The sequence below is a fragment of the Mesoplodon bidens genome, assembly GCF_964165515.1.
Source record: "Mesoplodon bidens genome assembly, chromosome: 18".
Taxonomy (NCBI): Eukaryota; Metazoa; Chordata; class Mammalia; order Artiodactyla; family Ziphiidae; genus Mesoplodon; species Mesoplodon bidens.
Window position 1 is genome coordinate 37,699,234 of NC_138175.1, and position 27,828 is coordinate 37,727,061.

Sequence of the window (27,828 nt, forward strand, 5' to 3'; positions counted from 1 at the left end):
CCGACGGGCGGAGGCTGGGCTGCTGAAGTACGAGGGGCGGAGCCCGGGCTGCCGCCGCCGCCGTTGCCGCCGCCACTGCCTCCGCCGCCGCTGCCGCCAGAGAGGAGCATGTCTGCAACTCGAGCCAAGAAAGTGAAGATGGCCACCAAATCATGCCCCGAGTGCGACCAACAGGTGGGCGCCGGGGGCCGGGCACCGGGCACACGGGCCGGTGGGGCGGGTGCGCGCGGGCGGGCGTCCGTTGCCGGCGGCCGCTGGCTGTGGAGAGGCCGCCTCGCCGGGGTCCCAGCGGCTGAGCGTGTGGGCCGGCCCTCGAGCTCTGCCCACGATGGGAGCCCGCAACCGGCCGGGTAGAGCCGAGGGGTTGCCGGGGAAGCGCCCGTGGCCGCGCCCCGGCCGGTGCCCACCTGGCGGCGGTCAGACGGGCGAGTATCTTGCCCTGTGGCCAGCCGCGTGAGAGGGGGCGTGGATTTATCGTGAGCTGACGGGGCGCCCTGTCCGGACCCTCCCCGAATCGCCTGTCCGGCTCCGGTGACAGCGGCAGGAGTGTGGGGCAGCAGCCTAAGTGGACGAGTTCGGTCCCTCAGCCCCCTCCTGCCCCGAAGAGAATGCCCGATGTGCCGACTCCGAGTCCGGGCTCCTGGCTCCGAAATCCGCCTTCTGCCAGGCAGGGTTGCTTTGTTCCCGTTTCAGATGTGTACGGTGGACCCCCAAAACTGTTCCCCCGCGACCTGGGCGGATGCTTAAATGTGACAGAAAGGCCCGCAGTGTAATAGTTTTAAGTTTCGGCGAAATATGGAGATTTTTTCTCTTAAATATATTTATTATATTTTTGACGTAAATAATCGTGAATCCTTTCTGTACATTGTTTTAAATGGAACGTTATTGAATAACGCCCCCATTGAAGCCCTTCCTTTCTGAGCGCTCCTCACTTCCCCCTACCCGCCGCGGTATCCACTGCTAAAAATTTGGCATTTTCTGCTTCCAGATCTTCTAAAAAATATATATGTGTTTTTATGAATTTTAAATGACTGCTTTCTACACAGAATTAATGGTGTCATAGCTGTAATTTTTAAAAATCTCATCTTAACCGTTTTAGTTTAAGGATGCCTCATTTTTTACTAGAATAATACAAGTTCCTCTAAATCTTATAATCTAATGAGTTAAGACTCTCTCAGTTAGAAGCATTAGTAAGGGCCCTATTTCACGCCAACATGCGGATCTGGGTGTGTTTTTTTCTTTTCCACTGAGAGAATTTTTTCAAAATGATTACCTCTTCTCCCTTTTTCTTTCTTTCATTTTTTTTTTAAATCAGGAGTAATTTGAAATGGCTGAACACTTTTTTAATAAGCTGATTTTAGTGCATACTTTAAGGAGCAAGCTTAAAGGTTGATCAAATCTTTTAAAAGAAAATGTTACATGTTTTATTCAGTATCTTTTATGGGCAATGATAGATATGCTGATCAGAGGAAGACTGTGCAAGGAGAATTACGGTTTTTTGATTGTATGAGTTTATTGAGTATGCATTTTAAAAACAATTTAGCCATGTTTTCCAAAACAGAGTTAAATTTCCTTTCTTTTTAATTTATTTTTTTATTTTTATTTATTTACTTCTGTTTTTTTTTTTGCGGTATGCGGGCCTCTCACTGTTGTGGTCTCTCCCGTTGCGGAGCACAGGCTCTGGACGCGTGGGCTCAGCGGCCATGGGTCACGGGCCCAGCCGCTCCGCGGCATGTGGGATCTTCCCGGACCGGGGCACGAACCTGTGTGCAGCGGCAGGCGGACTTTCTACCACTGCGCCACCAGGGAAGCCCTCTTTTTTTTTTTTTAAAGATTTGTGTTGGGTCTTTGTTGCTGCGCATGGGGCTTTCCCTAGTTGCGGCCAGCGGGGGCTACTCTTCATTGAGGTGCACGGGCTTCTTATTGCGGTGGCTTCTCTTGTTGTGGAGCACAGGCTCTAGACGCGAGGGCTTCAGTAGTTGTGGCTCGCGAGCTCTAGAGCGCACGCTCAGTAGTTGTGGTGCGCGGGCTTAGTTGCTCCGCGGCATGTGGGATCTTCCCGGACCAGGGCTCGAACCTGTGTCCCCTGAATTGGCAGGAGGATTCTTAACCACTGAGCCACCCAAGAAGTCCTAAATTTCCATTCTTACTATTAAACTAAATTTGTTAAATTCTGAAAAAGTCGGACTTTTCTATTTAAGTCTCCTTGTCGAAGATTATTTCAATATTTAAATCATTTCCATTTGTTCCGTTTAATTGTGCAGAAGTATAAGGTTTACATGGTATGCATTATGCATTCCAGTTTCTGTAGGGCGTCAGTTATTGCAAATCCTGACCTTGTTGTATTTGGCATACAGTAACCTTTTGGGGAAAATAACCTGTTTTTAATATACTCGTTAAAAAAAGAGGAAAGGATAGTAAACTTGTAGGAGTCCCTGTAACTATTCAACAAAACGTGATCAGCACTTTATTTGGAAATATCACATTCTGTTTTGTTGTTACACACACAACCTCCACTCCAGCTGCCATAACAAAATACCATAGATTGGGTGGCTCAAACAACAGTAATTTATTTTGTCACAGTTCTGGAGGCTGGAAGTCCCAAGATCCTGGCAGAAAAGAGAGCTTTCTGGTGTCTCTTCCAAGGACACTAATGCATTCGTGAGGGCTCCACCCTCATGACCTCATCTAAACCTAATTATCTCATCTCCAGATAATACTATCATGTTGGGGGGTTGGGGCTTCAACATACGAATTTGTTGCTGGGGTGTTTTTGGGGGGTGGGGACACAATTCATTCCATAACAGGCTACAACAACATAATTTAAAATGCTGATTTGTAGTGTTCTTTATTCTAAATACTTAAGAGAAGATAACATACATGGTGACTAATTCAAACTTTTGGTGATTCTTAAAAGCGATTTATCTTTTACTAAAAGTAACTCACTTGAAGAAAATAATAGATTAATTTTAGTTTTCTAGTTATTTGAAAGTACAGGTTTCTTATAAATGAGAAAAAAATTATAATCCAGAAAGCCATTTTTAAAAAAAGCTTTAGAATACTGCTGTTATTCTAAGTTGCCTGATGAATATTAAATTAGAATTTAGATATAGTTTATAAACATAAATATAATCTCTTTAAAGTTTGAGGAGATTGCCTCAGTTGAGTATATTTACATAAGTTCTATATATGTGTGTGTAAGTTTAAAAACAGGTACAGAGATCAGCAAACAAGAAAGACCTAGATTTTCAGTTGCTTTATTACATCCCCTTTTACATTCCCCCATTTGAAAATATAGTTCTGAAATATCTAAACCACAATACTTTTCATTTTCAACGGGTTTCACATCCACTAACTCAAGTTACTGAGCCATTTTGAGTGTAGTAGTAGTCAGGATTCTTATTATTTTTCTGGGATCTCTGGTGTATGTTTCTGTTTTTGCTTTTTTTTTTTTTTCTTTATTACATCAGCTTTTTCCCCCTTTTAGGAAAAAATGTTAGGAAATTTTATGTGACATTTAGCAAATATGTCTGCTGTACATAACTTTGATGCTCTTAGCAACAAAGAGTATAAGATGGATTCTCTGTATTGTGGTTATTTTTGAGCTTTTTAAAGTCAGTGAAACAATATAGGGTCAGGATTTTGTTTTTTGCAGTTGTTTTTTAAGCCTGTTACTTGTAAAACATGCCTACAACCTAAATATCTATTCTTCAAGGAATAAATTGATTCACAAGCCATCAGTAAACAACACTTCAAATTTTTTTTCTTGCATTTTAAAATCCTGAAAGTATAGCATTAGAACTTTCATTACTGTTGTCTTTGGCATTACAACTGAAATTTCATGGAAGTTTAGGTGTTTGTTTAAAATCCAAATTATACAATAATTTAAAGAGATTAATATAACTGAAGTTGTCTACCTCATTTAATAATTCTTTTTACAGGATCTGTATTGTGGTGGTGGTTAGTTGGGTTTTCTTCAGGGTTGGTGTGAGGGGAAGGAACTTTACATTTTCAAAAGGACCTTAGGGTGACTTAGCTCAGGTCCATGAATGTTCCTTGAGCATAAGACACTTTCATTAAGGGATGTAAATCAGCTTGTCAATTGAATTAGTCATCCCAAAGCCGAATGTACATTTCTCATCTAACTGTAGTACTCTGTTAATTCTGGACATGGGTTGATATAATTTTTTTGTGTATAAGACAATTAAATTTCAATTTGTTGAGTTTCAATAGCTGAAAGAAAATGGTTGTTGAGTAGCAAAGGGTATGTTGAATAAGAACATCACGTTCTGTGTTCTTTTGGGTAGCATTAACTTAAAACAATTTATATTGCCGTGGATGCCGTTAATGATGTGTTTAAGTATAAAGGAAATGAGTCAGTACCTTTCAGCTTGGTTTCTGTGAAGATGTGAAATTTTTAAAATGACAAAACATACCTATTTTAGGCAGATTTTACAGTATTAAGAAATGTAACTTTACATTTTCTGTCATGGTTTGGAAGAATCTTTTTGCATTCTTTTTTTTTTTTTTTTGCGGTACGCGGGCCTCTCACTGTTGTGGCCTCTCCCGTTGCGGAGCACAGGCTCCGGACGCGCAGGCTCAACGGCCATGGGTCACGGGCCTAGCCGCTCCACCGCATGTGGGATCTTCCCGGACCGGGGCACGAACCCGTGTTCCCTGCAGCGGCAGGCAGACTCTCAACCACTGTGCCACCAGGGAAGCCCTCGTTACATTCTTGATAAAGCAAGCTGTTAGACATACCTGGAGTTTGATTATTTTTATAGATTCATTGTTATTTTTCATAAATACAAACTAGAATTCTTTGTTCAGTATTTTTATGCAAAGAAAAGGAATTCTGCCAAAATTCTGATTTAGCTTATTTAGATCACATATTTATATTCTAGAACATGAGGCATTCTCTACATAAATTGATGAAAGCTTTATAGTAGTGATTAAACTTTTACATAAGCAGAACAGTGGGCAAATGGAACTTATCTTACAAAGGGAATTGTAATTACTATTCTGTGAGTACTTTTTGTTGAGATTAATTTCTGGTTTTCAGTGAATATGCCCTGAGTCCAGGGATCATTAAGGTTAATATTAGTGAAACAATTGTGGAGGGAAAGCTAAAGCTTTTTTCAATGATTTTCAATAACGTTTGGCTTTATAAATTTATTTATTTATTTATTTATTATTTTTGGCTGTGTTGGGTCTTTGTTGCTGCATGCGGGCTTTCTCTAGTTGCGGTGAGCAGGGGCTACTTTTCATTGCAGTGTGTGAGCTTCTCATTGCGGTGGCTTCTCTTGTTGCAGAGCATGGGCTTTAGGTGCTCGGGCTTCAGTAGTTGTGGCACACGGGTTCAGTAGTTGTGGCTTGTGGGCTCTAGAGCACAAGCTCAGTAGTTGTGGCTCATGGGCTTAGTTGCTCCACGGCATGTGGGATCTTCCCAGACCAGGGCTCAAACTCATGTCCCCTGCATTGGCAGGTGGGTTCTTAACCACTGCACCACGAGGGAAGTCCCTAACATTTGGCTTTAGAAAAATATTGACAGACTTGAAATGGAGAAAGGGGACACTTGTAAAAATAATTTACAGATTTAGAAACAGAAGCCTGAAGAGCTTGTGTTTTATCCAACGTCCTTCCTGGAGCTGAGACTGTAAGATACTAGATCTCAGCTCCTGCTTTGTCCCGCACTCTCTTTTGTTTGTACAACACTTTTGCTCCTCAAACTGGTTGTTGTAAACTTTTTTTTTTTTTTTGGTAGTAATCGGCATCTTACCCGCTCATGTTGGAACCTGGGTTGTTTTCAGTTCTTTACTCTTTTGAAATGTCTTGTAGATCTACCTTCTCTCCATTTCCATTCTCACTATTCCAGTGGGGCCCTCATAATGTTATGCTGGGATTACTTTAATGATTTCCCAATCATGCCCCCTTTTCCAATTTATTCTATATAAACTGCTTTCAAACTAATATTTTAGGAAATGCTACCTTTTTTCCCATATATTTTCCTTGGCTCTGACCCTATTGTGGTTTTCTGTTGCTCACTCACATCAGCACATGTTTACCATGCATTTGCTGCATTCGTAGTTATTGTAGTGTGTTAGTAGAATGTGAAGATTTAGAGGACACAATACCCATCTCATAATTTGTTGTCAGGAGGTGGGGTTTAAATAAATCCATGATTCCTACTTCAAGTAATTTATCATTCAGTTTAGGAGAGTACATAAACACTGAGAAGTTTAAGAACAGAAAAATAGTAATAATAAATTGTTTCTTTTTTTTGTCTACAGGTTCCTGTTGCATGTAAATCATGTCCCTGTGGTTACATATTTATTAGCAGAAAACTTTTAAATGCAAAACACCCAGAAAAATCACCATCTTCTACAGGTAATTGTGAGAGTTTACCACATTTTTAGCTTTTTGATGTAGAAATTTAAATTTAATTTTTGTGAATTTACTATTCAATTTTTGTTGAAGTTAAAAATTAAAGTCTATTGAAGTATGTGTTTGGTTTTTATTAGCTATTGGAAATCACCTTATGACATGAGTATGCTGTTCATTCTATTTAAATGTTAACTCCCTTGTAATGCTGATAAAGCTTGTAACAAATTTTCTATTTTTTATTTTTGGAGGATGGAGAGCCATTGAAGGGTTTTAAGCAAGGGAGTGACCTAATCTGATTTTTTAAAAAAAATTTTAAATGTTTACTAAAGGTATAATTGACTTCCAATAAATTATACATATTTAAAGTGTATGTTTGATAAGTTTTGTCATGTGTTTACACCGGTCACCACAGTCAAGATAATGAACATGTCCATCATTCCCATAAGCTTTCTAGTTCCCCTTTGTAACTATTTTAGAACTTTATATTATATAAATGGAATCATACAGTATGTAATCTTTATTGCTATTTTAGAACTTTACATTATATAAATGGAATTTTAGAACTTTACATTATATAAATGGAATCATACAGTATGTAATCTTTATTGCCTGACTTCTTTCACTGAGCATAATTTAAGATTCAGCCATATTGTTGTGTATATCAATAAGTATTCATTCCTTTTTATTGCTTAATAGTATTCTTTGTGTGGATATGCCACAATTTGTTTATCTGTTTACTGCTTGATGGACATTTGGTTTTTCCTCTCATAGTGCTGGTACATGTGTAACAACTTTAAAGTAGGTTTGTTTTTTTTTTAAACTGGTGACTGAAAAAATATAACCTGATTTTGGTGTGAATATAATTTTTAGATACATTGGTTATTTTTTGTAATTCCCTGATATAGAATATCTAAAAATTTTTTTGTTTGAATTTTACCTTCCCATTAATATAGACAAATTGGATTTGTTCAACAGATATATTTATTAAAAAATGAAATTTTGTTATTTGTTCTTTGATAAAGTCAGAACTTTGTATGTTCATGATCCCCAAATAAGAGTAGATTGATTGCAAGTGTATATATGAGCACCTGCTGCTGTATGCTAGGCACTGTTCTAAGCCTAAAGTAATGAATGAATTTACTATCAAGGCGGGTTCACTGCTGTCATGGAGCTTAATGCATTCTTGTGGGCAGGAAATAGAGAACAGATGAACAGGGAGAATATCAACTTGTGATATTGTAAGAAATTAAAATAGAGTGCTGAGGTGTGTGACTGGAAGGCTACTTTTGATTGAGTGGTTTGGAAGCTTCTCTGAGAGGTGACATTTTAGGCTGAAGCTGAATAGGAACAGGGAGGTAGTAGCCATAATAAGATCAGGAAGAAGACCATTCTTGACAGATGAAATAGCAAATGCAAAAATTTTAAGGTTGTTAAAAGTTTGGTATATTTTAGGAACAAAAAGGCCAGCATGGTTGCAGTGTAGACAGTAAAACCAGGAGAGTGTTCGATATGAGGCCAGAGGGATAAGCAGGGGCCAGATTATTTATATAAGGCTTTGTAAACAAGAGTAAGATTTTGGTTTTTGTTCTTACAGTGTGAGGAGAAACTATCCCTGGGATGTGCGATGAGGTGAGGGGAGGGTGGCATGCTCTGATTTGCCTTTTAGAAAGATCATTCTGACTTCTGTCTACAGAATAGTTTGTGGGGTTACAAGGTGGAAGTGAGCTTTTGCTGTATGTTAACTGAGTGAGGATGCCGAGTTAGGCAAAGAATGGTTATAGTAGGAGATGATTCAAGAATTACTTATATTTATGTCTGTGAGAGGTCTGTTTATCCTAGGTCTGTGGAGAGATGGGAGGAAAGCAGTTTTAATTCCATTTCTACCTCTGAGTTTGCTCCCTTTCAACATGGTAATGGACTTACTATTAATTCATAAGTTCTTAAAGGCTGTTGCTGGATTGGTTATATAAGAGTCATCCAGAGAACTGTTAAAAATCAATTCCTGGTTCTTGTTTCCTAAGAGTGTGATTTGGGTATGGGAACCTTGGAATGATTCATTCAGTAGATTTGCTGGGGTGGCATGTCAACTCAGTTCCGAGGCTCCAAAATGAATAAGACATGGTCCATGCTATTAGTGGGACAATTGTGTTTATTAGTTTTTCACTCAACAAATATTTTTGAGACCCTTCTATATACCAACAATTCAGGTGAGAAATGAGGTAAGGAAGAAATGTAAATGAGGACAGAGAAAAGGGACAGATGCTACAAGTGTTAAGAATTTAGAATCATTTGAAGGAGAGGGAAGACTTTAGAATGACTCCCAGATTTCTGACTGGGATTACTGGTTAGAAAGGGAAGATAAAAGGGAAGACAAGTTTTGAGGGAAAGATGAAGAAACTATGTTTGGATATAGTTGTGAAATATCATCCGTGTGGATTTTTTTTTTTTTTTCCCAGTTGGACATACAGTCTGAAGCTCAGGGAATAGCCTCAGCTAGAGAGAAAGGTTTTGAATCATCATGGTTGTTGATATCATGGAAATGGATGAGCTAGTTCTATAGAGTCTATAGAGTAGGAAGAGGAAGCAGGTTCAGGGACTGAACTCCGGCAGACTCCAATCTTAAAGGGTAGAAGTGGGTAGGGAGGTCATGTCAGCTGAGAAGAAATGTCAGCCGCAGGAGAACAGCCAACAGAGAGTGGTGTTACATAAGTCAGTGTGATGAGTGAGAAGCAGTTCATTATTATTTTACGTTTGGAGTTTCCTAAGGTTCTGTTGTTTAATAAGAGTAGACTTGCGACCTTGAAGTGAAGATGGAACATTGAAGCCTAGAAATCCTAGGGAGGAGGAAGAAGAACCATCAAAAGAAACAAAGAGTAGAAAGGACAGAGAAATATCAGGGATAGACTGTGCTGTAGAACCAAAGGAGGAAAGAGTTTTAAGAAGGATTAAGAGTACTGAAAGCCTGGAAATCAGTTTGGTATAGTACAGACATGTACTATATGTTGTTATATATTATATGGAAGATCTGGCTTCAGATTCAGATTCCAGTTTGGACACTCTCTAACAGGTTAATTAACCTCCAGGGGCAGCTGCTGTTTACTTGTGTTTATGTAAATTTGTAGTACCAACCTTAGAGGATTGAAGTGTAGATGAAGTGCATATGAAAATGTCTAATATAAAGAAAGCTTGGTATGTTATAGGTACTCAATAAATACTAATTTTTACAATTAAGTTTCTTTTTTAAAATTTTTTCTGGCTGCATTGGGTCTTCATTGCTGCACACGGCCTTTGTCTAGTTACAGCGAGCGGGAGCTACTCTTCGTTGCTGTGCGCGGACTTCTCATTGCGGTGGCTTCTCGTTGCAGAACGTGGTCTCTAGGCGCGTGGGCTTCAGTAGTTGTGACATGTAGCCTCAGTAGTTGCGGCATGCAGGCTCAGTAGTTGCAGCATGCACAGGCCCTAGAGTGCAGGCTCAGTAGTTGTGGCACATGGGCTTAGTTGCTCCACGGCATGTGGGATCTTCCCAGACCAGGGCTCAAACCCATGTCCCCTGCATTGGCAGGTGGATTCTTAACCACTGCACCACCAGGGAAGTCCCCAAGGAAGACTTTTATTTGCATAATTAAACATTTAAAACAAAAAAGAAATGTCTTTAAAGCTCAGATTGCACTTATCTTAAAATCATAGCTATAAAAGATTATTTGAAATTTCAGTGGGTTGAAACCTCTTATTTAATTATTGTAACTTTGTGTGACATGCAGGAGGAAAATAATCTGTTAAGTCATAGATTTATCTAGATTTGAAATGTTGAAAACTCACATTTTGCAAATACACTAATCATCTTTATATCTTCATAACATACATGAAAATAGGGAGGTGGGGGCTTCCCTGGTGGCGCAGTCGTTGAGAGTCCGCCTGCCGATGCAGGGGACGCGGGTTCGTGCTCCGGTCTGGGAAGATCCCACGTGCCGCGGAGCTGCTGGGCCCATGAGCCATGGCCACTGAGCCTGCGCGTCTGGAGCCTGTGCTCTGCAACGGGAGAGGCCACAACAGTGAGAGGCCCGTGTACCGCAAAAAAAAAAAAAAAAAATAGGGAGGTGGGACGCTAGAACAATCTAGAACTTTGCTAGCTGAAAATATAGATAAATAAAATCTATTATGGAAATTAATTTTAAATTGTAAAAATATATTAATTTCGCTGAGAGGAAAAGATGAGTGTTACAAATAAAGCTGTATTAATACTCAGTGTTTTGTAGAAGTGCATAGAACCTCAAGGCAATTAATTATTCTTTGGTACCTTTCTAAATGCGTTAGGAATGTAATATTGTTTCTTTTATCTTTTTTAGGGGGTCAATATTAAATGGAGATAAATTTTTAAAAATTGACTATGTTATTCATGGAGGATTTCATTTCTAAATTGAATGGTTGACTGAGAGTTTAAAAAGTAGCCTTGAGGTTGAGTCTTCATCTGTCAATTTGAAGAAATTTAAAAAAAAAGAAATTAAAGGAAATACTGTATTTCCTAAGATTGAAAGTACCTGTACTGTGGCCTAAACCTTCACTACTGTAGTAGTAATCTATTCAGGTATTTGGTCAGTCACCAAATACTGACAGAAGCAGTTTTTAGTGAGAACAAACTCAGTTTGTTCCAAATCTTTAAATTTAGTTTTCCAAATGGGTGTTCTGGGTGGTTTAGTGACATCAAGGGTGCTATTTTGCATTTAATAACAATGGATATACCTTTAAATTTTTTTCATTATAAAAACTGTAAAGAAAAAGTAAACTGAAAATCTAACTGAGATACTAGTTTATAAAAGACTTCCTCTAAAGGTAAGAAAAAGATTTAAAACGGTAAGAATTTTGAATAGCTTATTAGTATTTAACTGTTAATTTCTCAGTGAGTATAAGCTTTGGGTTAAGCTTAGTCAAATAAATAACAAAATTAAATAAATTCTATTTTTTATTGGAGGAAGGAAAAAGGGATAAAAATATTAAACCTAATTTTTAAATTTCTCTAACAGGGAAAGGCTGATAAATAAGCAAAGTCTATAAATGACATACTCACTTTTGTAGTTAAGGAAGAAAAATGGAGAAATGATTATCACCAGTACCTTTTAGAAACCCAAAATGATTGAACATTAATCAGTAGTAAGTGATCCTCAACTCTGGATTACTTGACAGTGAAGATTTGGTTTTGTTATTTCAGAAAACATTGTTCCTTACATGCTAATCACTTAAAATTGCCGTACATTCATATATGGAACATAGTTTTTATTTTGCCTTTTGATGAAAAAATACATACCTTCATCTCTGTGCCTTTTTTTAAAGTTCTTAATCATATAGTTTATATAATGATATCTATATTCATCTTTAAAAGACATTTCTCATAGAATCCTCTGATTTCTTCTAATCAAGACTGATTTTAGGTCTGCTGCACAGCTGTCATGCTAAAATTTCTTTCCATTGTACTATAAGGATAATCCTACTTTTTCTTTTAAAGATATTTTAATGTGGACCATTTTTAAAGTCTTTTATTATTGAATAAAATAAAATTGAATTTGTTACAATATTGCTTCTGTTTTATATTTTGGTTTTTTGGCCACGAGGCATGTGGGTCTTAGCTCCTTGACCAGGGATCGAACCTGCACCCCCTGCTTTGGAAGGTGAAGTCTTAACCACTGGGCTTCTAGGGAAGTCCCCTACTTTTTCTTTTTAATTTTATTTATTTATTTATTTATTTATTTGGCTGTGTTGGGTCCTCGTAGCTGTGCATGGGCTTTCTCTAGTTGCAGTGAGTGGGGGCTACTCTTCATTGCGGTGCGTGGGCTTCTCATTGCAGTGGCTTCTCTTGTTGCAGAGCACAGGCCCTAGGCGTGTCTCAGAGCACAGACCAGGGCTCAAACCCACGTCGCCTGCATTGGCAGGCAGATTCTTAACCACTGCGCCACCAGGGAAATCCCCAAATTTAGTATTTTAATCGTTTTAAGTTGTACGGTTTAGTGGCATTAAGTACATTCATATCATGTGCTTAATCATCACCACTGTCCATTTCCAGAACTCTTTTCATCTTCCCAAACTGAAACTCCATACACATAAAACAGTAACTCCCCATTTTCCTCCCACTCCCCGCCTGCATCACGCCCCAGGCCACTACTATTCTTTCTGTGCCTGTGAACTTGAATTTCGCTACTGTAGTTACCTTCTATAAGTGTAGTCATGCAATATTTGTCCTTTTATGTCTGGTTTCACTTAGTATAATGTCTTCATCCACGCTGTGACGTGTCAGAATTTCCTTCCTGAATAATATTCGATTGTATGTACTTACTACATTTTGTTCATGCATTGAACAGAAGTTTTTAATTTTGATGAAATCCAAGTTGTCTATTTTTTCTTTTGTTGCCGGTACTTTTGGTGTCATATCCAAGAAATCATTGACAAATCCACTGTCTTGAAGTTTTCCCCCTGTTTTTTTCCTAAGCATTTTATAGTTTTAGTTGTTATATTTAGATCTTTAATCCATTTTGAGTTAATTCTTGTATATTGGGGTCCCCAATCCCCGGGCCACGCACTGCTACCAGTCCGCGGCCTGTTAGGAACCGGACCGTAAAGTAGGAAGTGAGTGGTGGGTGAGCAAGCGAAGCTTCTTCTGCTGCTCTCCATCGCTCGCATTACCTCCTGAACCGTCCCCCCTGCCCCGCCCCTCCCCCGGGGAGGGGAAATATTGGCTTCCAGGAAACCAGTCCCTGGTACCAAAAAGGTTGGGGGCCGCTGTTGTATATGGTATAAGATAAGGGTCCAGTTTCATTTTTTTGCCTGTGGATATCCAGTTTTCCCAATTACCACTTGTTGAAAGTACTGTTTTTTCATGGCTACTGTTATTGAAAATAATTTGACCATATATTCGAGGAATTATTTCTGGGCTATTTTATTCTATTGGTCTGTATGTCTCTGGTAAGGCAGTACTACACTTTTTTTTTTTTGCGGTACGTGGGCCTCTCACTGTTGTGGCCTCTCCCGTTGCGGAGCACAGGCTCCCGACGCACAGGCTCAGCGGCCATGGCTCACGGGCCCAGCCGCTCTGCAGCATGTGGGATCTTCCCGGACCGGGGCATGAACCCGTGTCCCCTGCATCGGCAGGCGGACTCTCAACCACTGCGCCACCAGGGAAGCTCAGTACTACATTTTTTTGATTTCTGTAGTTTTGTTAGAAAAGTTTTGAAATCAAGAAGTGTGATTCTCTGTTCTTTTCCAAGATTGTTTTAGCTATTTGGGGTCCATTGAGATTCCATATGATTTTAGGATGGAGTTTTCTATTTCTGCAAAAAACTCTTAATGATATAATACTTTCTGAAGGTATGCTTTGAAATGTTTTAAGATGTTTTTGTTTCCTGAACTACCTTTGTTCCTCATGTTTTTGTTTTTGTTTTGTTTTTGGCCTTGACCAGCGATTTAACCCCGGGCCACAGCAGTGAAAGCCCAGAATCCTAACCACTAGACCACTAGGGAACTCCCTGCTCCGCATGTTTTATCTTGCTCCTTCTCTCTCTCACACTTTTAATTTTCTTCAAATAGCTGGTAATCCTTAACTGCCTGTTGATATTTATAAATGAAGGCCTTGATTTATCAGTGTAGATAACTTGCATGAATATCCTACACTGTTTTGAAAGTCTATTTCGACATCTCTTTAGTGTACAATTGGAAGAAGCTTATTGGCAGGCTTTTAGATGTAAATTAGGTGAGCTGGGGAATGCTGTTGAAATCCATGATTGCCAAAATAAGGAAGGTTTCATTCTGGGACAGAATGTGAAATCCTTTATAGTATTTCATTTTTATGAGGAACTGCCTTTTTTGTTTGTTTGTTTCTTCTTTCTGTGTTGTGGAGATTCAAAGTCCCCTGGAACATCGCTTGGTTCCCAAGAGCTTTACATCCTTGTATTGCTTTGTATACATAGGCCCAACTGTTCTGCAGTAGTTCTAGTTATTCTGATGATCACCCTGTGGCCTGCTGTTCCTTACTGTACTTTTTGTCCTGTCCTGGGAGTATCTTTGGGAAGAACAGCAATCCCTTCTATAGGAGGTATCTCTTATTCTTATTTTGAATTTTAGTTTCTTCTATTCTGGTTACTTAGAATCTGTCAGCTTGCCAGTTTGCTGAAATTCTGTAATTTCAGATCGTTAATAGCACCCTTTCCTGTTTCAAGCACTGCGGATTTATTTTTCTTTTTCCCTTCACCTTTTTACCCATGTTCTCATTTCAGTAGGATTTTTGAGAAGACAGTGAAATAAATCATGTGTTCAGCCTGGTTTTATTTATTCAGCACCACTTAAAGTGTGTAGGTAACGTTCTAGGTTCTGTGAATGAGACAGACAAAAGCATCCCAACTTTCATAGAGCTTATATTTTGATGGGGGAGACATATTGAGCATATAAATAAATGTAGTAGTAGTAGTAGTAGTAGTAGCAGTAGTAGTAGTAGAAGTAGAAGTAGTAGTAGAAGAAAATTATAGAAAGGCTATATTAGTAGTAGTAGTAGTAGAAGATTATAGAAAGTAACTTGGGCTGGGAGACTCAGAGGGGTGACCTATAAATTGACATCTGAAGGAAATAAAGTCTGTCTCATGAAGAGCCTTGGGAAGAAAGCTCTAGGCAGAAGGATTAACAAATGCAGAGACTCAAGGGGAGGAAAGAACTTGTTTTATTAAAAGGAAGGCATGTCTGGAGAGTACTGAACAACGTGGTATGAGATTAGATGGGTGAGAGGCAAATGTCAGGTTTTTAAGGGGACTTATAGTCTTTGGTCAGGAAATTTGACTTTCTTTTTTTTTTTTTTTTTTTTGCGGTACGCGGGCCTCTCACTGCCGTGGCCTCTCCCATTGCGGAGCACAGGCTCTGGACGCGCAGGTTCAGCGGCCAGGGCTCACGGGCCCAGCTGCTCGTGGCATGTGGGATCCTCCCGGACCGGGGCACGAACCCGTGTCCCCTGCATTGGCAGGCGGACTGCCAACCACTGTGCCACCAGGGAAGCCCCTTCATTTTCTTTTTAATTTATTTACTTTATTTATTTATTTTTGGCTGCATTGGATCTTTGCTGCTGCGCGCTGTCTTTCTCTAGTTGCGGCCAGTGGAGGCTACTCTTAGTTGCAGTGTGCAGGCTTCTCATTGCGGTGGCGTATCTTGTGGAGCACGGGCTCTAGGCGCGTGGGCTTCAACAGTTGTGGTAGGTGGGCTCAGTAGTTGTGGCTTGTGGGCTCTAGAGCGCAGGCTCAGTAGTTGTGGTGCACGGGCTTAGTTGCTCCACGGCATGTGGGATCTTCCCAGACCAGGGCTCAAACCTATGTCCCCTGCATTGGCAGGTGGCTTCTTAACCACTGTGCCACCAGGGAAGCCCTATATAGCCTTTTAAATTGTTCTCTTTAGTTCTTGGGATATGAATTTTTTAATATGTTTTGCCCCTTTACCACCATGGTTTTAGGCATTTGGTGAATTTTCTTTCTTTCTTTTGAATTCAGGTACATATTAAAGCAATTTAAAAAAATTGTTGTTTGTCTTATCCAAACTTTTGATCTGTTTGGAGTGAGAGGGGTGGCTCCTTGCATTAATTAAATCACCATGTTGAGTAAAGTTCCCCTATTGCTATTTATTTGGGATAAACATGCTCTTAGAATGTCAGAAATGACCTAATCTGTGGATAAAGTGAAAACTGCTTACTTCCCTAGTGTTTTTATGTTTTCCCTAGATACTTTCTGTTTGGTTTTTATTGGGAACTTTAATATAAATATTATGGCTAAGGTCAGTTTTGCTTCTGTGTATTTTACATATTTCAATCTGTAATTTGGGTAGGGGGAAAAAAGGAATGGAATATTTATTTTCCTTTTGTAGTACTTCACCATGTTTAACTTGGATACAGAGAGAAGGAAAAAGGTTGCTGTGGAATTGTGTGAACTTGTAGGGGCTGAAATTAAAAGTATCAAATAAAGAAACTTGTCTTTTGTTATAAGATTCCTACTACCTCATGTGTTAATGTGGATCTGAATTCTTTTCAATTTCTTTTTTTCCTGCATGGGTGTGAGGGACATATGGATATTATGGTTGTAGTTTTATAAAATATGCCAGGCAGCAAACTCTAGTGCTATTTAGAAAAAAAAAAAAGAAGCAATGAGAACATGGGCAAACAGTTCTTGCTAAGCCCTAAAACATATCACTTTTATTCATCCACACAGAAAACAAGCATGAGGCCAAGAGGAGGCGAACAGAGAGAGTTAGGCGAGAGAAGATAAATTCTACAGTAAATAAGGATTTAGAAAACAGAAAGAGGTCTCGAAGTAACAGCCATTCAGATCATATCAGACGAGGAAGAGGAAGACCTAAAAGTGCATCTGCCAAAAAACATGAGGAAGAAAGAGGTATGAGTAAATCCAAGCAGTTGTGGTTTTTTTTTTCAGGTATTAAAGTTTTCTAACATCTAAATTAGATAGTAGTGAAGAAAGTGTTTGGTAGGCATTGAACTCCTGGACTTAAAATTCCAACTCATATTTTAGTTTGTAAAAGCATTTCCTCTCAGGTAGATGCTTGTTTTAAAAAAGTCACATAAATTTAATTCCTATTGGAAAATTAAAGGCTTAAATTAGGTAAAATTCACCTTGCTATAAACTGATGATAGTAAAGTTCAGAGATAATTTGTGTATGACATCCTGGATAAGTCTGTTAAAATAGTTATACTTTTTAAAAGATAAATCTGAATTCTGTTAAGACTTATTTGAAACTATTATACTGTGAGTTTTAAAAATTTACTCTCAAGTGTTCTTCAGTATGAATTTTTAAATTACTCCTATTCTGTTCCCTATTTTGAGGCAGCTTTTGGATAGTAAGGTGAATTCTTCTTGGTCTAAAACATATTCATATTCTCCTTATAGATTTTCTCTTTTCTTCTGATAAGTAGTGTGTCTACCAATAACTTGTTTGTAACCATCAACTAAAACTTCTCATTTTCTTTGATTTGTACATCTTTTAAAAAACATTTTATTGTGGAAAATTTAAAAGATTACACAAAAGTAAAAAGAATAGTATAATGCACCCCGTATGCCCATGAATATCTTTTTAAAAGTGGGACTTTCAAGCCAGTAATTAAATGAAAAAACGAGATAGTTGCTTTTTATAATTCTTTAAAAATCTCTCTCAAGTAAATCAACTATACTTCAATTAAAAATAAACAACAATGTTGTTAGACACCACAAAAACCTCTATTAAAATAATTTCTTCAGTGAAATGTGTTTATAACTTCTTATGTTATTTGTGAGTTATGCTTTGCTTTTTCAGGTATTCAGTCTTAGATATTCAAATATAAATGTATTTTAGACATTGAGAATTTTTAACCTGTTCACCGTTTCTCTCTGCTTTGTGTGTTTCTGTTTGAATAAAAGTATTACTGTTAGGGAAAATAACTTCACTGGTATAGCTTTTATCAAAGTTAAAGATTTTTTTAATATTGTATGGCTAAAGGACTAAGGTTTATAATGTCTTTGACTGTATTCTGTGAAGACTGTGCTTCTATACTCCTTAATTTCCTTGGTAATTTTACTGCTTTTTCTCTTTCCTTCTATTATGCTGATCTTCCAGAGAGTTTGAGTTGTTTTCTCAACTTGAGGGTGCTTCTTTAACATTGGGATGATCAGAAAATATATGCTAAAGACTGTTTCAGAATGAAAACTAGGTAAAGAAAAGTCAACAGAGGGGCTTCCCTGGTGGCACAGTGGTTAAGAATCTGCCTGCCGGTGCAGGGGACACGGGTTCAAGCCCTGGTCCGGGAAGATCCCACATGCCACGGAACAACAAAGCCCGTGCGCCACAACTACTGAGCCTATGCTCTAGAGCCCGCGAGCCACATCTACTGAGCCCCACATGCCACAACTACTGAAGCCTGTGCACCTAGAGCCCGTGCTCTACAACAAGAGAAGCCACCGCAATGAGAAGCCCGCGCACCGCAACGAAGAGTAGCACCCACTCGCCACAATTAGAGAAAGCACGAGCACAGCAACGAAGACCCAATGCAGCCAAAAAATAAAATTAATAAATTAAAAAAAAAAGTCAACAGAGAAAAAAGAAAAGAGGGAAATACTGCTTGGCCCAGAAAACAACTTTTTTTTTTTTTTTCGGTACGCGGGCCTCTCACTGTTGTGGCCTCTCCCATTGCGGAGCACAGGCTCCAGATGCGCAGGCTCAGCGGCCATGGCTCACGGGCCTAGCCGCTCCGCAGCGTGTGGGATCTTCCTGGACCAGGGCACGAACCCATATCCCCTGCATCGGCAGGCGGACTCTCAACCACTGCGCCACCAGGGAAGCCCCAGAACATTCTTTACAGTTGAAGTAAAGGGAATATAACCCAAAGAATGGAAAAGGAATGCTTCTGGTCAGAGGAGATGAGAGAATAGATAATGACAGTCTTTTATTTGGGGAAACAAAGGCTCTGTAGTTGTGGTAGGACTCTATATATGCAGGTTTGGATCTTTTATTTCATGTTAACTTGAAAAAAGCATTTATTTGGCTATAAATTGGTTTCAGGTATTTTTAGTTTATTATAGAAAAGTTTTAAGAAAGCTATTTCTAGAGTAAGATATGCTTTTAATACAAACAGGGAGGACCTCAAGGAATTTTTGTATAATAAAATAGAATCTTTTAACGTAGGCCAGGGGTGAGGGCAGTCAGCAAACTTTTCCTGTAAAGAGCTAGATAATAAATATTTTAGGCTTCGTGGGCTATAGGGTCTCTGTCATAGCTAGTCTGCTCTGTCATTGTGTCTGGAAAACAGCCATAGAGAATACGTAAATGAATGGGCATGGCTGTGTTCCAGTAAGACTTTGTAAAAACAGGTGGGAGGCCAGATTTTGCCAATTGTATTTTACCAATTTTGCAGGCTGTATTTTACAAACCCTTAAAGCAGACCATGTTTTCTAAATATAATACTGATAGAAAATATGAGCTTTTGAAATGTCTGTATATTTTAGAATAGACTTCTTTGATATGCTTCTTAGTGTTAAGCAGCTACTTAAATTCAGTATTTATTGATTCCCAGCTCATAGGGCACTTGAAGAATTTAAAGCAAGCTTTACCTTTATTCTAATAAGGAAAACCTGACAGTGTGTCTAAAAGCACATTTTTAATTGGCTTTACTGTTTTCTGTTTTTAAAAAAATAGGAAGAAGAAGGAATGAAAAGGAAATCTTTTTAGACATCTAGATAACAACATTATCATAAAAGCCAACCATTAAACTTAATGGTTTTGGATGGTTTAAAATAAGTCTTCATTTTATATGTGGGGGGTATGATTATTCTGGATATTAGTAAAGTAGGAGTGACTTTTTTTTTTTTTTTTTTTTTTTTTTTTTTGCGGTACACGGGCCTCTCACTGTTGTGGCCTCTCCCGTTGCGGAGCACAGGCTCCGGACGTGCAGGCTCAGCGGCCATGGCTCACGGGCCCAGCCGCTCCGCGGCATGTGGGATCTTCTCGGACCGAGGCATGAACCCGTGTCCCCTGCAGCAGCAGGTGGACTCTCAACCACTGCGCCACCAGGGAAGCCCCAGGAGTGACATTTTGACTGATTGAAATATATTGGGCAATTCCTAATACCTTATTAATGAACATAGAGAGTTAATGTAGACTTCACATTAAAGATGGTGGATTGAATAAACACATCTAGCTCTGCACCCTCCCCAAATCCTAGTAAAATGACAGGGATGAAAGGGATTTTTTTTTTAAAGGGCCAAGTCCCACAAGGACAAGGAGTGGGAGAAGCAGCAAAATTCTGGAAAGTGGTAACTTCTTTAGCAGACCCAAGAAACCCAAATTGTAAACTCCTTTGAGGAAAGCTGAGAAAGAAACTGATTTTTGTTTCACATCTGCCTAAGGTCAGGAATTTTTACCTCAGTTATGTCTGGAAGTGTAGAGGTGAAGGTGAGGCTAAAACCAAGACTATTTGAAGTCTGTGTTTTAATAGCCTGCTAGGGCTCTTTACCCTGACCTCCCCTCCCTGCAAGTTTATCCTTTGAAAGGGAAAACACAGTCTCTGGTCTAGGAAACACCAGGCATCACTGAGGGCAGGAGTACCAAATTAATATGAGGAAGATTAGGTGAAACTTGGAGATGGTAAATACTGAGTTCTCCAGTTAGGCTTTCACAAAGGAATAAAAAAATAACTTGGACATGATAAGTTTTTGCAGGGAGAAGAAAAAAATTAAAACTACCATTAATATTCTTTGTAAGAGAAGATATGGTAGTCATGAAAGAAAAACAAGATGATGTTTAAAAGGAATTGCAGATGTCAAAAAAGTACCTGGGAAATGAACTTTAAAATGAGAATCTCAAAGTATATACATATGTATGTATATATCTGTACGATTTGCAGAAATGTAAAACTTTAACAGAAGGCTTATAGACAAAATTGAAGAAATGTACCAGAATGTATAGCAATAGGAAAAGAGATTAAAAAAATGAATAAGAAACGTAAGAAATTTAAAGGACTAGTTCAAGGTCCACATCTGTAAATAACTGATGTTGCAGAAGAAGAACATAGAAGATGAAGTAGATGGGAAGTCATCAGTGAAATAATTCAAGTAGTTTTCCCAAACAGGAAGGACATTGAGTTTCCATATTGAAATGCCTCACCAAATTCCCAGACCAATGGATGGTTAAAACTAGATATTATGCCAAAGCATATCATCATAAATCATATCTCTCTGGTTAAAGGGAAGGTCCTTCAAGTGTTCAGAGAAAATAATCAAAGTGGTACAGTGGAATACTACCCAGCAAGGAACAAACTACTCATGTATGAACAACATCAGTGAATTTCAAAAACATGTTGAATGAAAGAAGCTAGACACACAACAGTACGTACTATACCATGCCACTTATATGAAGTTCAAGAACAGGCAAAATAAATCTATGGTGGTAGAACAATGGTTGCTGGTGGGGTGGGGAGGGATTGACTGGAGAGGAGCATGAGGGATTTTCTGTATCTTGATTGTGGTATGGGTCATCCAGTTGTACACTTATGATCTGTATATATATATTTTTCTTTTGCAGTATGCGGGCCTCTCACTGTTGTGGCCTCTCCTGTTGCGGAGCACAGGCTCCAGACGCGCAGGCTCAGCGGCCATGGCTCACGGGCCCAGCCACTCCGCGGCATGTGGGATCTTCCCAGACTGGGGCACGAACCCGTGTCCCCTGCATCGGCAGGCAGACTCTCAACCACTGCACCACCAGGGAAGCCCATGATCTGTATATTTAACTGTAATAAATTTAGCAATAACTTAAAAAATAACTCTAAAAAGTGGTATAGGGTTTTCTTAACAGTGACACCAGTAGTTGGAAGACAGTATTTTGCCTTCAAAATACTAAGAGTAGGGCTTCCCTGGTGGCGCAGTTGTTGAGAATCTGCCTGCTAATGCAGGGGACACGGGTTCGAGCCCTGGTCTGGGAGGATCCCACATGCCGCGGAGCAACTAGGCCCGTGAGCCACAACTACTGAGCCTGCGTGTCTGGAGCCTGTGCTCCGCAACAAGAGAGGTCGCGATAGTGAGAGGCCTGCGCACCACGATGAAGAGTGGCCCCCACTTGCCACAACTAGAGAAAGCCCTCGCACAGAAACGAAGACCCAACACAGCAAAAATAAATAAATTAATTAATAAACTCCTACCCCCAACATCTTCTTAAAAAAACAAACAAACAAACAAAATTACTAAGAGGAAATATTCAAGTCTTTACTCAATCACACTATTAACTAGTGTGAAGAAAGACTAAAGACACTTTCTGATATTCAGGGTCTCAAAAATTTGCTACCCATACTCCCTTTCTCAGGAGGCTACTGCAAGATATATGGCATCAATGAATAAGTAAACCAAGAAAGTATCCTGGACCTACGACACGGGGTCCAACTCAAGAGAGGGATGAGGAGAATCTCCAGCATGATGTTGACGAGAGATCTCCGGATGATAATTGTGCAATAGGTCTAGAAAGCAACCATTTCACATTGGAGCATAGAATTTCTTCAAGAAGATAAGATTGATATGTGTAAACATTCTGAAAGATTTATCCAACTAGGAGAGAGTTTGGGTTCAATTAGTAATGAAAACTAAGCAAGTGAAAAAAGAGAATCTCTTCAGTGAAAACAGTGTACAGGAAAAGTGAAATCATTTACACAGTGAATAATGTAAACACAATATTGATCTCATCAAAATGGTAGTATAACTATAATGGGAAGATGTGATAAGAGTATGGTGGGGGCAAGAGACAGAAAACAATAAATCCTAACATTTCATGGTGGAAAGTCAATTAATAATGCTTAAAACCAAAAATCCAAGATGTTGCATCAGATAAATATGTTACTTAGGTAAAAACCAAAAGGAATACCTGGAAAAGTAGTTTTATTTGAAGAGTAGGAAATGTGCGTGAGGGGAGGAGGACTTCTGTTTTTTTGTAACATGTTTTGTAAAAATAATTTGACTCTAAACTATATTCATGTTTAACTTTGATTAAAAAGTCAGTACAAAACAAAAAATGAGACAAATGTGGAATCATAGTAGAGCCTGAAAAAATCATTTGGGAGAATATACACAAAAGATGTTAATGGAATTTAACTGGCTCATAAGATAATAAGTGATTTTTCTTTTTTCTTTTTCTGTATTTTTCAAAGTTTCTACCATAGACTTGGATTACATTTGTAATCAGGTGGGGAAAAGTAGAAATAAATGTTGGTTATTCATATTTTCCATAGCAGGGCTAAGGTGAAGAACTTAATATATTCATAAAGGCACCATTGATGTTCAGAAGGGACCATATTTAGGGTGAGGAAATTCATTTTTATTGAAACAGCTCATGCTAGTGAGGAGAAAGAAATATTTGAGATTCTTACAGAAATGATATTGATATTAGACTGTGTGTATAGAAATATATACAGTCTCCATTTAGTCTTAGAATTGAGTTCATGGCATTTTAGTAACTCCTTTGTGTAATTTTAAAATTTCAGTTCAGTAGCATAATACTTAATAACATTTAGTGTATGTTGTAGTATTATGTATTATATTTATTGTCATTTAAAGGAATACTTGAAAACTTTAAATTAAAAAAAAACTGCATCTACTGCCTTTATATTAAAAGCTTTCCCTTTTTCTTTTAACAGAGAAACAGGAAAAGGAAATTGACATCTATGCTAACCTCTCTGATGAAAAGGCTTTCGTGTTTTCAGTCGCCTTGGCAGAAATAAATAGAAAAATTATTAATCAAAGACTTATTCTCTGATATTTGTCTGCAAAATGTGTTGAAACTTTCTTCAGGATTACATCAGCAAATTCTCAAACAGTTATGAACTCCCAGGAGCATTCTGACTGCATCAATAAGGGCCATTGATTGTTTTTTTTTTCTTTATCATTTAGCCTGTGGCACACTTTGGGAGCAAAGCTGCAGGCTTGGACTGTTCTGGGATTTCCTTGTTTACCAAGGAGTATTGTCAGTGTTTTGTGTTTGGGATATAGTGTATTAACCCCCCCCACCCCCCCACCCCCCGCTGAAAAGAAGAAAAAAGGCTGGATGGCTTTTACAAGATTAAGGGGTAGGGTTGGGAGTGGAAGTAAGAAAACTAGAGAAATAAAATGATAGTTTGCAGGTTTGCCACCAGAGATGCAATATTTTAAATACTTTGAGAAAGAGTGACTTTTAAAAATATATATTTCAGATTTTCAACACTGACATTGCGTATTTGCAGTTCATTTAGTAAATTGGCAATTGATATTTTATTGAATGGGGAATTAATAATATAAACTGTAAATTTTGTCTTAAATTGATTTTTTTCTTGGCCTTTATTTTTATAACTTAAGGTATGAGTTATATTTTAGAAGCTACTTTCTAGTTTGGAAGTTTGGGTGCTATATGAAGAAAAACATTTAAGGATATATCATACTTCAGATATAAACACCTTGTTTTCTTGAATGTAATTTATTTATTAATTAAAAAAATACTTTTTTGCTCTCAAGATGGTGCCTGTTAACCTAAACATAAAATATATTTATTACATGCAAAATATTTCTTAGATAGCCACTTTGAAGCAGTAATGTTCTTTCTGAATGGATGTTCATTTATACATCCTGAAAATTATTTAAATTGTTACTTAACCTCACTCTGGAGGAAAAAATAAACCTTAATATTGAAACTAATAGATTCAATAGTTTGGTATAAGCTTTTTGTTCTAGTGAAGTTTTGTGAACTGTATTTAAATTATTAATTTTCTAGTGTTAAATGATAATTGTTTATAGTTGATTTGTTTTATACTAAATGCTTTTACATTTTTGTATATCGATTTAATGCTTAATGTATTCAACTTGATAATGACTTCCCTTATTTTAAGTCGACTGTGGCCTCCCCGCACCGCCCCCCCCCATCTGTTTGGAAGTCCTAAAGCCTTATTAGGGAATGTAGGCAGCAGTTAGACTTAGCCCTTACTTAAGAGAACTTTCCTTTCAATTTCAACAACAGCATTGTCAGCTTCAGAGTGCATCTCCCATTACCTCCCAGAAGAAAAGAGGTTTACCTTTTTTTCTACTTTATTTAAATGGTAGCCAGCAGAGGGAGCTTAAGAGGTTCTCTAGGTAGGATGTAGGATTTTCCTAAGAATTCCTTTTCCCTCAATCCCCATATTTACCTGCAAGTACTACTACAATTATCTTGTATGCATTTTAAAGCCCTAGTAATAAAGTTTATTCCCAGAAATGTTAATGTGATTTTATCTATGAAATATAAGAAAACTTTAAATTTTGAGAAAAAAACTTAAGATTAATATCTAAAAATGTTTATGAACTTAATACAGGCATACCTCCAAGATATTGTGGGTTCAGATCCAGACCCCCGCAATAAAGCAAATATTACAATAAAGCAAGTCACATGAATTTTTTGGTTTCCCAGTGCATATAAATGTTATACTGTACTGTAGTTTTTTCAGTGTACAATAGCAGTATGTCTTTAAAAAAATGTATATACCTTAATTTAAAAAATACTTAATTGCTAAAAACTGCTACCCATCATCTGAGCCTTCAGCGAGTCATAATCTTTGCTGGTGGAGGGTCTTACATTGATGTTGATGCTGCTGACTGATCAGAGTGAAGGCTGGGGTGGCTGTGGCAATTTCTAAAAATAAGACAACAATGAAGTCTGCCTCAGCGACTGGCTCTTGCTTTCATAAATGATTTCTCAGTAGCATGTGCTGCTGTTTGATACCATTTTACCCATAGTAGGACTTCTTTCAAAATTGGAGTCAGTCCTCTCAAACCCTGCCCTGCTTTATCAACTAACTTTATGTAATATTCTGAATCCTGTTGTGATTTCAACAATCTTCACAGCATCTTCACTAGGGGTAGAGTCCATCTCAAGAAACCACTTTCTTTACTCATTCATACAAAGCATCTGTTAAAGTTAGATCATGAGATTGCAGCAATTTAGTCAGATCTTTAGCCTCCATTTCTGATTCCAGTTCTCTTGCTAGTTCCACCACATCTTCAGTTACTTCCTCCACTGAAGTCTTGAACCCCTCAGGGTCATCCATGAGGGTTGGAATCAACTTCTTCCAAACTCCTGTGTATGTTGATATTTTGGCCTCTTTCCATGAATCACAGATGTTCTTCTAGAATGGTGAATCCTTTCTAGAAGGTTTTCAATTTACCCAGATCTATCAGAGGAATCAACTGTCTATGGCAGCTATAACCTTATGAAATGTATTTCTTAAATAATAAGGCTTGAAAGTTGAAATTACTCCTTTATCCATGGCCTGCAGAATGGATGTTATGTTAGCAGGCACAAAAACAGTATTAATCTTGCTTGTACATCGCCAGAGCTCTTGGGTGACCAAGGTGCATTGTCAATGAACATTAATATTTTGAAAGGAATCTTATTCTGAGTAGTAGTTCTCAAGAGTGGGCTCTAAATAGTAAACCATGTTGTAAACAGATGTGCTGTCATCCAGGCTTTGTTTTTCCATTTATAGAGCACAGGCAGAGTAAATTTAGCATAATTTTAAAGGGTCCTAAGGTTTTCAGAATGGTAAATGAGCATTGGCTTCAACTTAAAGTCACCTACTACATTAACTCCTAACAAGAGAGACTGTCCTTTGAACCTTTGATGGCAGGCATTGACTTCTCTATAGCATGGAAGTCCTAGATGGCATCTTCCAATATAAGGCTGTTTTGTCTACATTGAAAATCTGTTGTTTAGTGTAGCCATCTTCATTAATTAACTTAGACCTTCTGGATAACCTGTTACAGCTTCTGCATCAGCACATGCTGCTTCACCTTGCATTTTTATTTTATGGAGGCAGCTTTCCATAAACCTCATGAAACAACTTCAACCTTAAAACTTTCTTCTGGAGCTCCCTCACCTCTCGGCCTTCATAGAATTGAAGAGAGTTAGAGCCTTGCTATGGATTATGTTTTGGCTAAATGTTGTGGCTGGTTTAATCTTCTGTCCATATGGAAGATCTTCATATCAGCCTCCATAAAGCTGTTTCTCTTATCATTTATGTGTTCACTGGAGTAGCACTTTTAATTTCCTTCAAGAAGTTTTCCTTTGCATTCACAACTTGGCTAACTGGTGCAAGAGGCTTAGCTTTCAGCCTATCTTGATTTTCGACATGCTTTCCTCACCGAGCTTAATCATTTCTAGCTTTTGATATAAAGTGAGAGACGTGACTTCCTTTCACTTGAACACTTAGAGTCCATTTAGAGGTATTAATTGACCTAATTTCAATATTGTTGTGTCTCAGTATAGGGAGGCCAGGGGAGAGGGAGGAAGACACGGAATGTCTGGTGCTGGAGCGGTCAGAATACACATATTTATTAACATTGTTATGTTGGCACAGTTCATGGCACCCCAAAATAATGATAATAGTAACAGCAAAGTTCACTGATTGCAGTTCACCATAACAAATATAAAAATAATGGGAAAGTTCAAAATATTGTGAGAATTACCAGAATTGACACAGAGACACAAAGTGAGCAAATGATGTTGTAAAAATTGCGCCTGTATACTTGCCTGATGTAGGGTTGCCACAAGCCTTCAATTTGTAAAAAAAAAAAAAAAAAAAAAGCAGTATCTGCGAAGCTCGATAAAATGAAGTATGCCTATGCCTATGGAGGTCCCCAGGAAAGGCAAGAGCAGCTTATGGAGTAGGCACCTCTTTAAGAATTATTGATGTCAGAGTCATTCCATTTAAAGCTGAAGACACCCTTAGAGGAAAGTCACGTTAAAATAGTCATGGGATACAATAAGGGAGGAGGCTGGTGACCAGGCTGGAGTTTGCCACTTAGAAATGTAATTGTTTCAGATGTTCAAATCATTGGCTTATTTTAAAAGTTCTTTGACGGAGGGGCAAACTAGGCTTCCCCTGTATGTGATGTAACGTATTTAACCAAT

The 27,828-nt window shown here is 38.3% G+C and overlaps 1 protein-coding gene across 1 annotated transcript; it reads left to right on the top strand.

Annotated features, from left to right (window-relative positions):
• Nucleotides 1-25,137, top strand: LOC308605600 (UPF0547 protein C16orf87 homolog). Its single transcript, XM_081215800.1, has 4 exons — nt 1-174; nt 6,291-6,387; nt 16,605-16,787; nt 23,555-25,137. The coding sequence occupies exons 1-4, from the start codon at nt 109-111 to the stop codon at nt 23,671-23,673; spliced, it is 465 nt and encodes a 154-aa protein (XP_081071926.1). The 5' UTR covers nt 1-108; the 3' UTR covers nt 23,674-25,137.
• The last annotated feature ends 2,691 nt before the right edge of the window (nt 25,138-27,828 follow it).